Source organism: Abramis brama, assembly GCF_963993115.1.
Source record: "Abramis brama genome assembly, chromosome: 25".
NCBI lineage: Eukaryota > Metazoa > Chordata > Actinopteri > Cypriniformes > Leuciscidae > Abramis > Abramis brama.
The window spans coordinates 15,684,408-15,697,693 of record NC_139987.1 but is presented as its reverse complement, the minus strand read 5'-3'; the positions used below and the strand labels follow the sequence as shown (position 1 = coordinate 15,697,693).

The 13,286-nt window shown below is 35.3% G+C and overlaps 1 protein-coding gene across 19 annotated transcripts in view; it reads right to left on the bottom strand.

Annotated features, from left to right (window-relative positions):
• picalma (phosphatidylinositol binding clathrin assembly protein a) overlaps positions 1–13,286 on the bottom strand; it is a 42,614-nt gene that overhangs the window by 14,087 nt on the left and 15,241 nt on the right. For 7 of the 19 annotated variants that reach the window (XM_084105014.1, XM_084105030.1, XM_084105027.1 and 4 more), the window contains exons 3-13: positions 12,729–12,804; positions 11,388–11,490; positions 11,203–11,296; positions 10,935–11,046; positions 9,661–9,767; positions 9,535–9,576; positions 7,189–7,274; positions 6,317–6,440; positions 6,076–6,215; positions 3,808–3,905; positions 2,023–2,175 (exon numbers count right to left, since the gene is read on the bottom strand). In XM_084105014.1, coding sequence (XP_083961140.1) covers positions 2,023–2,175; positions 3,808–3,905; positions 6,076–6,215; positions 6,317–6,440; positions 7,189–7,274; positions 9,535–9,576; positions 9,661–9,767; positions 10,935–11,046; positions 11,203–11,296; positions 11,388–11,490; positions 12,729–12,804 — 1,135 coding nt within the window. The remainder of the gene's footprint in view (positions 1–2,022; positions 2,176–3,807; positions 3,906–6,075; positions 6,216–6,316; positions 6,441–7,188; positions 7,275–9,534; positions 9,577–9,660; positions 9,768–10,934; positions 11,047–11,202; positions 11,297–11,387; positions 11,491–12,728; positions 12,805–13,286) is intronic. The other 12 variants (XM_084105032.1, XM_084105016.1, XM_084105017.1 and 9 more) reach the window with 3 other exon arrangements.

The window sequence follows — 13,286 nt, the reverse complement described above, 5'->3', positions numbered from 1 at the left end:
GGTAAAGGAAAAGGGCAGCAAAGCACAACCAAGCAGGTTTTTGGGTAAGGTGGTCCAGAGACCATCATACAGAAAAAAAAATATATAAAAAAAAAAAAAAAAAAATCACCATATAAAAAGCAATTATCTGAGGTTAAGTGTGGGCAAAAAGGACCACCAAACACAAACAGGGCACATGCATTTTTTTAAGCAGTTAATTTGTACTTGATAACAGCCATTCTCACTCTTGATCACGCTCATTTATTCATATTAGACCAGCATTACTAGGACCATAAAAGCTAAGTCCCCATATTACAGCTGTACAAACACAAACACGCTTTACAGTGGCAACAAAACATCTGTCTGTCACTCTCTCAAATATGTTATTGTTCGCTCTGAGAACATAATAAATAATGTCCTCAGCATAGAACAAACTCACAGAAGCTAAACTTCCATAGAAAGGCATACACACATTCACAAACAAACACACACACACAGGCTGTTTTTCAAAACATAAGCTGTGTTCAGAATAGCATACTTCTCTTACCATCTCTGCAGCATATATTGCATATGACAATTTTATAAATTATAATTTAATATGATCTACATTTGCCAAAAAGTGCAGTATACAACCCAAGTACACTGCAAGAATCACTTCACTTATTCATTTCCACTGATGATAAACATTTTTGTCACTGCAGTTGTGTGTATCAATGAATTGAAAAATATTGTACATATGCCAATCATGAAATTATTATTATGATACATTTTTTTTCTTCATATTTCGATAAATAAAAAGCAATTAATAAAGCATGTAATAAAGTCATTGGGCCCTATCATCGGCGCCAGGTGCGAAGCAAGTGTTTTTTTGCTAGTTTCAGCCCGACACAGTTATCTTTATCACGTCCTGCGCGTTGTTTAAATAGCAAATGCATTTGCACCCATGGCCTGATAACGAGGTGTGTTTGGGCACATTGTTGGCAAGTTGCTATTTTGAGGCAACTGAAATAGACTGTGCCATTGACCAACTGAAAACCTGGTCTATGGAGCAATATATTTTTTTGTTATCTAATGAGCGAGTTAGTAATGTGCGCCTATAGGCGGGTCCACAACGCACGTACACTTTGCCCCGTAGATGAGACTCTGATTGGTTTATTGCATGTTACACCAAAACACACCCATTACTCATTAAGAGAATAGAGACAACCCTTTTAGACCATCTGCCGACCATTTTTACCGTTAATAAACTAGCAAAAGTGGATTCGGACACGTCCTAAGTGCGCTTGTGCCGTGCGCTTTAGAACATGCGCTTAGATCGTTAAAATAGTGCCCTTAAAGTAAAATCCTAATGTTACTATATATATATATATATATATATATATATATATATATATATATATATATATATATATATATATATATAAAATATAATATAATATAATATAAATACATTAAATGTTTTATAATTACACAACAATATTTATTTAATGTTACTATATGTGTGTGTGTATGTGTATATATATATATATAAATGTATATATATATATATATATATATATATATATATATATATATATACATATACATATACATATATATATATATATATATATATATATATATATATATATATATATATATACATACATATATGTATATATATATATATATATATATATATATATATATATATATATATATGTATATATATATATATATGTGTATGTATGTATGTATGTATGTGTATATATATATATATATATACATACACATACATACATACATATACATATACATATACACATATACACATATATATATATACATATACATATACATATACATACATACATATAGTAACATTAAATAAATATTGTTGTGTAATTCTATATAAAACATTTAATGCTTAATAGACTTTTTTACATACCATTTAACTAATTAGTATATGAAATTTCATTTCATTTTCAGGGAAAACAGACTAGCACGCAGCAGGCGAAAGAAAGCAAACAGTGCACTACATGAGAGAAAAGAACAGCCGTTTACCACCGAACATTTCATGACTGGGTGTCCTAGAGGAAAAACTAACAGCATCTGAAGACACAACAGGCAGATGGACAGGATCAACAACAGGCTTTGTAAGGAAAGGATTTAAGTTTGGAATGGAGTCGTCAACGGCCTCTGTAGACGTGAAAGGATCTACACGGCCAAAGACAAGACAGAAACAGAAAATAACAAGAAGAGGTTAGAGAGAGAGAGAGAGAGAGAGAGAGAGAGAGAGCAAGAGAGAGAGAACATGCAAACAGAGACTAACAGACAAATGAGGTGGAGTCTGTTTGGTCTAGACTTGGATGCTTTCAGATGTAAATAAACTACCATCGCACTGGACTGAATGAGACATCTGACACACGTTGTAATGTATATGTTACATAAATCATGCATTTAAGCTAAATGGACAGAAATGAATCAGGACAAACATTAGAAAGCATAAAATTGTATTTGACTGGCAATCAAATACATTGAGTAAACCTTAGTGTGATTTGCAGCTTTAAAGTTGTACTAAAATGATTAAATGCATACATATTTATGCACACAATATTAAATATTATTATTGTTACTCATTACTCAAACTTTGAAGCTGCAAATCCATAAAAATGTTTTTACTGGTTATGCATAAGGTCCAATAAAACTTTAGCCTGATTTGCAGCTTTAAAATTTTAAAATACTTATACTCTATTATATATTATTGTTATTAAAAAAATGTGGTTATTATCATTATTATTGTACAACTTGGCTACGTCATAGTTTAAGTAAACATTTAGCCTGATTTGAAACATACAAAAAAAATGTAAAATAAATAAATAAAATACACACCATATTATATATTATTGTTAATTAAGTACAAACTTACAGCTGAAATGCAGCTTCTTTTTTTTTTACTAAAATATTTAATAATAAAAAAAGTAAAAAAAAAAAAAAAAAAAATCATGTTGTATATCGTATAGATCCCAAAATCCAATGTGAAATACAACATCTATAAACACCTCAGTATACCTCTTCTAGCTGTCATTTTCACTGTTAACATGTTAACCTAATATTAAAGGATTAGTTCACCCAAAAATGAAAACTCACATTTACTCACACATTTTGTTCCAAGACTTGGAATATGTTCAACAAGTCGAAAGGATCACTTTTACAAGGAGTTTTTGGAGCGTGACAACCCAAGTTTAAATTTGTTCCCATTATCTTGGAGAAGTGTGGCCAGGATAGCCATCTAAAATGTCTCATTTTGTGTTCCACGGAATGAAGCTCATTAGGGTTTGGAACAACATAGGGATGAATAAATGATTACAGATTTATCATTTTTAGGTGAGCTATTCCTTTAAATGCAGTAGGACATGGCATCACTCTGGTGTTTAAAAGTGTAAAGCCTGCTTGAAACTCCAACGAGCTTCAACTCACATCAAGATAATACATCAGGAAAAGTTGCCGAGCGCGTTTTACGCAGTATAATTCAATAAACCCTGAAAGCTGCAGGCCTTTTCTGGATCTGCCTGGCTAATATCGGAAACCAATATTACATCAGTTCCATCATGTTAAATATCATGTTACACAGCCTATCAGCTCTTTTGGTTAAAAATTAGCCCTTCATTTAACAGTTTAGATGTTATTTAGATGCATGCAACAAGAACATGGCTTCTTTCCTCAAGGACAAAAATCCAGAGGGAAAATTCATGGCTTCAGAGGAGAAGACCGTGTTGATGTAAGCTTGATTTCTTTGAGATACATATTAATGCAGATCTGTGAGTTCCTGTGGTGTGACCCGCTCACCTCCCCATGTGTTGGCTAAAGGCAGGCCGGTGGAGAGAGGCAGGGAGGGCTGGAACGCGGGCTGCAGGTCCAACAGATCGTTCGGCACCTTCGGAGTACTGAGCCAGACAAACACAGAAACACACACACACGAATCACATTAATGTCTTCCATTAAACAGCAGTCGAAGCGCCAAGCATTTCACAGTTATATGGGAAAGACAAACTTGGCATGTTGATTTTAAGTGCTTAAAGTGGAGACTTAGGAGTTGAGGGGAAATTCACATGCAATCAATACCTCCTTCACAGCCAAATCCTGTCTGGGCAGGAATTCACACACTTACAGCACAAACAAGAGAACCGGAGCCTGATTTTAAACAGCTTTTTTTTTTTTCTACACAAAACCATGCAGTTTCAGGACAGCAAAGATTAATCTGATTTGAACAAACCTCTAACCGCAAGTATAATAGTAATAAATGATGCTCGCCTTAGCAAGGACCATTATTAATGCATGTCCCCGTTGCTCTTTGGATGACATCATCATTATAAGAAACGTAATTGCTGAGTTTAACTTGCCGTCACTGTGTAGTCCTGCATAGAGCCCTAATAAAACACTGAAAGCTCAAGATTGATGCCAAACGACTGCACATGTGCACTCATGCACCAACTGGGAAAATAATCACTACCAGCCGTGTATCATCAGAACAGAAAGACTGTGGAATCAATCATTAAATATACAGCAATTAGTTCTGCCCACAATCTAACTGGCTGAAAAGCATTTGAACTTTGCTGTTATTTAAAATCAACATAAAATGGCATTCCCAATTTTTCACAATGTGACATATTTCAACTTGTACAGTGTATAAAAAAAAATCTAAACATAAAACAATATATGTAAAAATATATAAAAATGATATTATTTTGTTACACAAATGATGTGTAACAATTCAAATTATATTCTAGCCTGGGAAAACCCAGACAAACTTCAGGCAAATTTAGATTTGCTCTGCAAGTAGTCTGGCAAAGAGCCCATTCAAGCCGATTTCTAATCCGTCCAAATCGAGGCACCAATCAGAAACGTTGAGGCGGGCTTTACACGATGACAATCGCTCTGATTGGTTTTAGGTCTATCCAATTGCGCCCAGAGGCATTTGAGCGACATCCGTTGGTGAAGCGCACCAACTTTTAAATGCATTATTATATTCAAATTGCAAACACATGAGGACAGTCTCCATGAAAGACCCACTGGCAGATGAACGTGCTACTACATTTCTCTCCGAAACAGTAGGAAATTAAATTAGATTTAATAGAGGATTTTAACTGTGACACGATGATTGACAGGGCAGTTTATGTGACAGGATGCACGCGACAGATCCGTCCGATAAAGATGACGAAGTAGTATGTCCCAAAGCTTGCCTACTTTTTTGCTACGCATTCAAAAGTAAATACCTTTTCTTCACAAAAACGAGTACATACTTTTATGGCGTAGTGTAACTTAGGCGAATTGGGACACAGCATATGGCTTTACACGATGACGATCGCTCTGATTGGTTTTAGGTCTATCCAATTGCAGGCATTTGAGCGACGTCCGTTGGTGACGCCCCTTTGGAAATTAGTTATTAATGAAGCTTTGCCAGACCATAACTCAGTTACTACTGAGAATGGCCTGGTTTTAACCAGGCTAATTATATTCAACAAGTAGACAAAAAAATTACAGATACATATAAACACCATTGTTCAAAAGTTTGGGGTCAGTGAGAATAAAAAAAAAAAAAAAAGTTTTTGAAAGAAGTGTCTTCTGCTCACCAAGGCTGCATTTAATGGATCAAAAATACAGTAAAAACAACAATATGAAATATTACAGTTTAAAATAACTGTTTTCTAAGTTTATATATTTGAAAACGTAATTTATTCCTGTGACGCCAAAGCTGAATTGTCAGCATCATTACTCCAGTCTTCAGTGTCACATGATCCTTTAGAAATCATTATAATATGCTGATTTGCTGCTCAAGAAAGATTTCCTTTTTTTTTTTAAATCAATATTGATAACAGTTGTGCTTCTTAAAATTTTTCTGAAAACTGTGATACATTGTATTCCCAGGATTCTTTGATGGATATAAAGTTCAAAAGAACAATTTGACAATTGTTTTGTAACATTATAACTATTTTACTGTCACTTTTTCGATCAATTTAAAGCATTTCTGCTGAATAAAAGTATTAATAAAAAAATAAAAAAAATAAAATAAAAATATCTTACTCACCCCAAACTGTAAATACATAAAACTATTACCTGTTAGCAAAGCTACAGGATGTGGAGAACAGGTCAATGGCTTGGGCGGTACTGATGGTTCCCGTCGCCGTTGAAACGGGAGATGCTGCAGTCGTGGAGGATGTGGAGGGCTTCTTGGACAGTTCCTTCAAACGCTGCTCCTTGGTGTTGGAAAAACCAAACGGGTTAATTGCCTTGTTGATCGTGTATGCTCCAAATGAATCAGGTTTTATAAAACCTGATGTAGATGGTCGTTACGTACCTTAAGTGCTTTTAATCGAGCCTGCTCCTCCTCCAGAGCAGCCTGCTTTTCCCTCTCATCAACTTTGGTGAAAGAGATACCCGTGTTGGCCAAGGAGGACACCGCATTGGACAGCGTACTGGCTCTGAGTGGAAAGACAGACAGAGGATCTTATACAGTAAATATGCCACTGTTGAAAACACAAGGGTTGCATTAGTGGAAATCAGCGCTACTAGCATTGGCACAGAGCACATTTTTACTGCTTCCGCTACAGGAACCAACTTTGACTCTTTTTGTGGAAATCCAGGGTCAATGTTAGCAAAGCTTGCATTTTTTTTAGCCTACATCCAAACTGCAAGTCATCAAATTCCTGTGCAACTTAGTTTAAACACCTGATTGTCCTAGAAGTATATGTAGCATTGAATAAAATAAGAAAATGAAATGGTTTATCAAATGATGTACCATTTATGACCTGATAAAAGATAGCAATACTTCTACTTGAAAATAATCTAATAATTAAACAGCTACAATATTTATTACATGTGCAAAATATGAGAGAGAAAGAAAGATTTAATATTTAAAAAAGAAAGAAAAGTTTCACTTTTTTAATGATCAGTACAGACCCAAAATAATTTGGGTTACATAACATTTTCAATATCTTGTGAATTTAGGTAAATACGATTTCTAAATGTCAGTATTATATTGTTGTCTGCATAAAAATCAATAACACTTTTGAAAATACCCCTTACTTTAAAAAACTGCACAGAACTTTTTTAACCTGACACAAAACTCCCTGAAACACCTCTCCCACACACACAGATCCATGCATGAATGCAGAGCAACCCCCTCACACACTAGAAAGTTCAAAATTAACTGCTTGCAAATCACTGTACCTGCTGGCGGCTGTGGAGTCTTTGACCTTTTTCCCCTCTAATGAAGCCAAATGCTGCTCGAGGGCGTCCAGAAGGCTACTAGGGGCCTGGAGGAATGGAAACATTACATTATCTTACAGGCCAGGGCACAGTCACAGACCACAGAACAAATATGCACACACAACATACAGTACGGGTGATCATTCAATTGGGGGCAGGTTCAACAACATGAAATCTTGACAAACTATACGTATACAAAATGACAAAACTATGAACAACCTTCCACTAGATTTTGAAAGTTTTTCATGTTGTACTTTATGGTAATGATGTTACAATTTGATGAGTCACATTTTGGAGAAAAAGTTTCAAGTGGTAATGACATTTTTTTTTTTGGTTATAGCACAAAAAAATACAAATATATAGCGGTTGTCATATCCAATACAGTGGGCCGCTTTCTCTTTTAGCAAACGTTTCTTTGCGAACTCTCCATTACATTGCCTAATTTACAAAACATTCTGATGTCAAATGCTCCAAACAAACATAATCCTCAGATTCAAAGACCTCTTATATGTCAACATATCAAGGAACATTTTTTCTAATATTATGAACCCTTTAATAAGTTTTGGACTTGATATAAACAAACTCATTTTTTTTAAAAGAAGAAAAAAAAGAGATAAAAAAAATAATAATAATTATAATTATTGATTAGTTTGGAACTGACACATAAAGCTACTCACAGCTAAAAGGGATAGTTCACCCAAAAATGAAAATTCTGTCATCATTTACTCACCCTCAAGTTGTTCCAAACCTGCATGAGTTTCTTTGTTCTGCTGAACACAAAGGAAGATATTTGGAAGAATGACAGAATCAAACAGATCTCGGTCCCCATTGACTACCATAGTAGGAAAAAATATATACTATGGTAGTCAATGGGGACCGATATCTGTTTGGTTACAAACATTCTTCCAAATATCTTCCTTTGTGTTCAGCAGAACAAAGAAACTCATACAGGTTTGGAACAACTTGAGGGTGAGTAAACAATGATAGAATTTTCATTTTTGGGTGAACTATCCCTTTAAGATTCTAAAATGAATCATTTGTTTCTCATTACTTTTCATTCCATTATACCTAAATACAACCTTTTATTTTGTTTTTGAAAAAAAAAATTCAAAAATGTTTGGCATGATGGTAATGACGAAATATTGGGTACAGTCATTCTATATTATCAATTATTACAAAAATTATAAATTGTTCACATAAATACTGAATGAACTGAAAATCTCAAAAAACATACAACAAATATGAATGTCCCCCAAATTGAAGAATCACTACTGTACAAAAACACAGATCGCATGCAAAGGTACAAGCCAAAGGCTTCGAAACACAGAGAGAAGAGAGTGAGATGCAGGTACTTACACAAACTGTAAACTGAAAACGAAAGATAAGGAAAGATACAGAATATAAAGGTGGTAGTTTAACAAAGGTGTTTTCAGAGTATTTCAGAAACTGCAAAATAGTGAAGCAGAATAAAAACAAACCCAAAGAGCTTGCAAATGTAAGTTTTTTTTTCTTTTTACGTAAATGATTTTACTTTTTTTTTTATCTCACTGCAATATATATATATATATATATATATATATATATATATATATATATATATATATATATATATATATATATATATATATATATATAAAATATATAATATATAATATATATATATATATATTCTTTTTTTTTTTTTTTCATTAAATGAAAAACTAATATTAACTGATCACGACCTCTGAATATTAAGGGGAACCTGTCCCACTTAATATTAATGATGATTCTGCCCTTCTGAATGAATCACATTCTTTTTAATACGGTCTCCTCAACGCACAAACATGTAAAAACGTAGTTGTTGAAAAGAAACAGAAAACAAAAGAAATCAAACCTAAACCTAAATCTGATTCTGTTTCCAACCTGTAAGCTGCTTACAGTATCACACCTTTATGTGCTGTATGAATCGAGCATTAAGGACAGTTAGAATAGTTTCCCCCACAGTGTCATGCAGAGATGTCCGCATGCACCAGCGGTTTGCAGCAGCGCTGCACAAGCAAATTAGCTGCAGTTCTAGAACTCTCAGATTACTTTTCCGTGTATTAACTCATGTTAAATATTAAGATTTCTAGGTAACTGCAGGTTAGAGAGTTCTACAACCCGCATTCATTTGAACCTAATGTAGCCGTGCTAAGTTTAGCTGTGGAGCTCAAGCCGTGTCTTGCAGGAAGAAGAGTGACAGATAAGTAGTCGATAGGCAGAAAGGGAAGACAGTCAGTCAGTGTAAGTTTTTCCTCAAAACCAAGGCCAATATATTTGTGTCCTCACCTGTGACAGGTCTGGTATGTCCCCTCGATCGATTCCCACTTGCTGTAATGAGCAGGAAAGTTTTTTTTTTTAATGTGCGCCCAATGCATATTGGCTCATTATATACGCTGGCTTACACCATCTTACCTCTGCCACTTTGAGAAACTCTGAGATTCTCGTCATTCGAGTGAGGAATTTCTTATAGATGTCCAGGCCTTCTTTACACTGGGCTTTCTTCATGTCAAAATACTTCTCTGCAGATGGGAAAAGGTATGAAGTCAGATTTTTAGATTTCCGTTTCCCACCACATTTTCAGGGGGCTTGCTTGCTTCACCCCGTGACTTCACTAGACCGAGTTATGCTTGGCATCTGTCATCACAACATGACCCGAAGCAGCTCTCACTAGTGTGTCAGTCTCTCACAGAAACTCTCTTCCAACATGTAACCACTAAACGAAGCCAACGAATGCCGAAGCCACTCTGTAGAGCCATCCAACACAAACACTAAGTAGGGCTGCTGTTTTAACAAACACTGCAGTAGCGATTTGAACTGCAATATGATAATCTCATATTGCTGCTGCTTAGATATCATACATACAAAATAAGGCAAAATTAATTCATAATAAAACAGCAGCTCTTCAAGAGGCCTTGCAAACACTTAGCTAGAAAGCAATGTCTTGGCTCTGAATTAATAGAACTGAACAAAACCTCTTTTGCAGACACAAATGTACACAGATCTCTTTGCATTCACATTGTTGCTGAATTTGAAAATGGACTCGGATCTCTTTTTGCTGCACTTTAGTCGACTCGGTACACAGTTTCTGTTTGGAACCCATTCACCTGAAATATACCTGTAATTGTCTAATGAATAAAATAAATGATTTGTTAATCTTTTTATTTTATTTTATTATTTATATATGTATTATTCAAGTTACAAAAAATGCTTTCTTCATTTCAATCATATCTTATTTCGATTACTTGTGCAACCCAACTTTAATGTTTCGTTATTAAATTCTGCGTTCTCAACATCAAATGATCAATCTTTGATGAGACAATATCACAAGGTCTGGATAACCAAGTTTAATCACACTCTCTTGCTAATCATCTCTTCAAGTTGAAATTTGCTCAGTTTTACTGCCCTTAACAGTAATGTTGATCTTACTTGGCTCAAAAAATTAATTCTGAGACTACCGATATGTACACGAAGGGTTTGTTTTATGAGCTACAACTTTCAGGCAATAAACAAGCCGTCATAAAAGTGACGTGTCAGGTCAGAGTCCTATGCAGCTGTCAATGAGTGTGTTGATATTGTAAGTTTAAAGGTCTTTGTAACAGGAACCAACAGCAGAGATAACTGGAAAAAGCCAATATGTAGGGCAGCCCACAGTGAGTTTTGAAAGCTCAAATAGGATAACAGCTCACCAAGCAAGTTGATGATCCCTTCATTATAGGCCGCAAACAGACGGATGGCATCTTTAAACAGAAGCATGAATGCGGCGTTAATGACCCCGTTTGTGAGCTCATTGGCATTTACCTGCAGACACAAAACAAGCCAAACTGAATTTGATTTGGGACGATTATGCTGCAAGAACTGATAATTCTACAAAAACAAGTGGAAAAGACCATTGACGAAAGGTCAAGCTGTTGGCGGACATGTAGCAAAGTCTAGCTGTTGTCGTCATAAACTCACGTTGAAGTCGAGGAGCGCATCCATCTGGTTTTGGATAATGGGGATGGTCTTTAGGAGCTTTTCTGTGTTCATAGTTCTCATTACACCGTCCGCCCTTTGACAACAAAAACGACAACCACACAAATCAGTAAAGAGTTCTCATTTTTGGATAAACTTTCCCTTTAATACTTAGAAAATAGACTTACCCTCGTTTTACTTTTGTGAAGTCAAAAGCCACTTGTCTGTATGAGACTGCCTTTTCGTTCAGGTAGCGGCTGTACCTCCGGATGAAGGTGGACATGTCATATCCTGCACGAAGAACAGAACATGTTGTCTTGAGTTCACAGCTACTCTCGGGTTGTTGAACTTAGTCATACAGCAAACTATATTCTTGTGTTCTGATTCTAGATATCTAAAAATGCGAGTATTTGATGTTTTAGTTGAATCCTGAGCACAATATTTCAGTATGATTGTGACTCATTTTATTGCTAAGAGGAAAAAACATTCCGGTTTCCATAGGGTTAGTATAATGCATGACACAGCCTAGAACCTGTAAGCTTTATCTGACTCTACTAAATATGACAGGTCATCGTGATGTGTACTAGTCTATGCCGCTAGTCATAAGCTCAAATACAAGCATACTAAAGCCAAAAGATACAACACATAAAAGTATTACAAATACAGCTTCTACAATAATTATGCAAATGAGAACAAGACATATTTCATTCATTGTCGGAACACAAATTAAGATATTTTTGATGAATCTGAGAGCGGTCTCACTTCTTCGTAGGCTGCTAGGTAATCGATATCTGCCATCCCAGAAAAGTTAGTAAAAACATTGTTAAAATAGTCCAAGTGACTCAACCTTAAGTTTATCAAGCGACGAGAATACTTTTTGTGCACAAGAACAAACAAAAATAAAGACTTTATTCAACTATTCATTTTCTTCCGTGCAGGCCTCTAATGTGAATTCACGAGCGCCATATATATATAGAAGTAAAATGCCCAGCAATGACAAAAACTCGGACAAAAAGTAGGATCAAGGTGAAATATTGCAGGGTGCCTCAGAAAGAACTTCTGAGCCAGGAAGTTCTAGTCACTTTGAGAAAATGGGCCCAGAGTCCTTCTTGAAAGACTCTCTGATTCCCCTGCTGTCTCCTGTGATTGCTGGCTGCCAGGCAGCTTCTTAACATGGGAAAAGCCTTGGGTAAATAAAACTACTAGTGCTTTATTTAAGCTGAAAGTCGGCCATGTTGCCGAACAGGTCCCAAAAGGGAGTTCAGGGAGAGAAGAGCAGACAGACAAACAGAAAGAGAGAGAAACAGGACCTAATTCTTCCACTGCAGACCCTCCAACACCACATCTGACCATGACTAACACAAAAATGATAGAACTGTGAAAAGGCAGCCCATGTTCTGTCAGCTCCTCAAATATTCATAATTTCTGCATTTGTCATAGGTTTGGCTGCACATGAAAATAGATAATGCAGCTGCAATGTGTTTGGAAATACAGAATGATTAATGAAGCGTCGGGCTGAAAACACCTACCTTGTAACCCGCTTTTGTCCAAAAAATTACTGAGGTTGAATAATGTGTTCCTGGAGGCCAGATACTGTACAAATCTCTGTCAACATGAAGAATAAAGAGTTCATGTTGCAATGTATTCTGAAGTTAGTCACAATGCAAATAAATAGTATTGTCAAAGGCACAAGGGTAAAATTGATTGACTGTGGCACATGTGTTGTTTGAATGCTTTAGCTAGAGCCCTAATACAAAACCATGATCAAACACTGCTGAAAATACCAACAGTTAAAGGATTAGTCCACCAAAACATGAAAAATCAGTGATTATTTACTCATGTCATTTCAAACTTGACTTATTTTCTTCCATGAACACAAAAGGTGAATCCTGGCCACTCTTTTTCAATGCTGACTAGGGTTGTAAAGCGTCAAAAATGACACAGAAGCATTGTCATTTTTTAGACTAAAAAGCTCCAGTTCTAATTCATTATGTTCTGAAAGTATTCTGAATCATTAATCATTCAAAAGAGTGGCCAGGATGTTTTAAAAAAAAAAATATTAAAATAACTCAAATAAAATATAATTA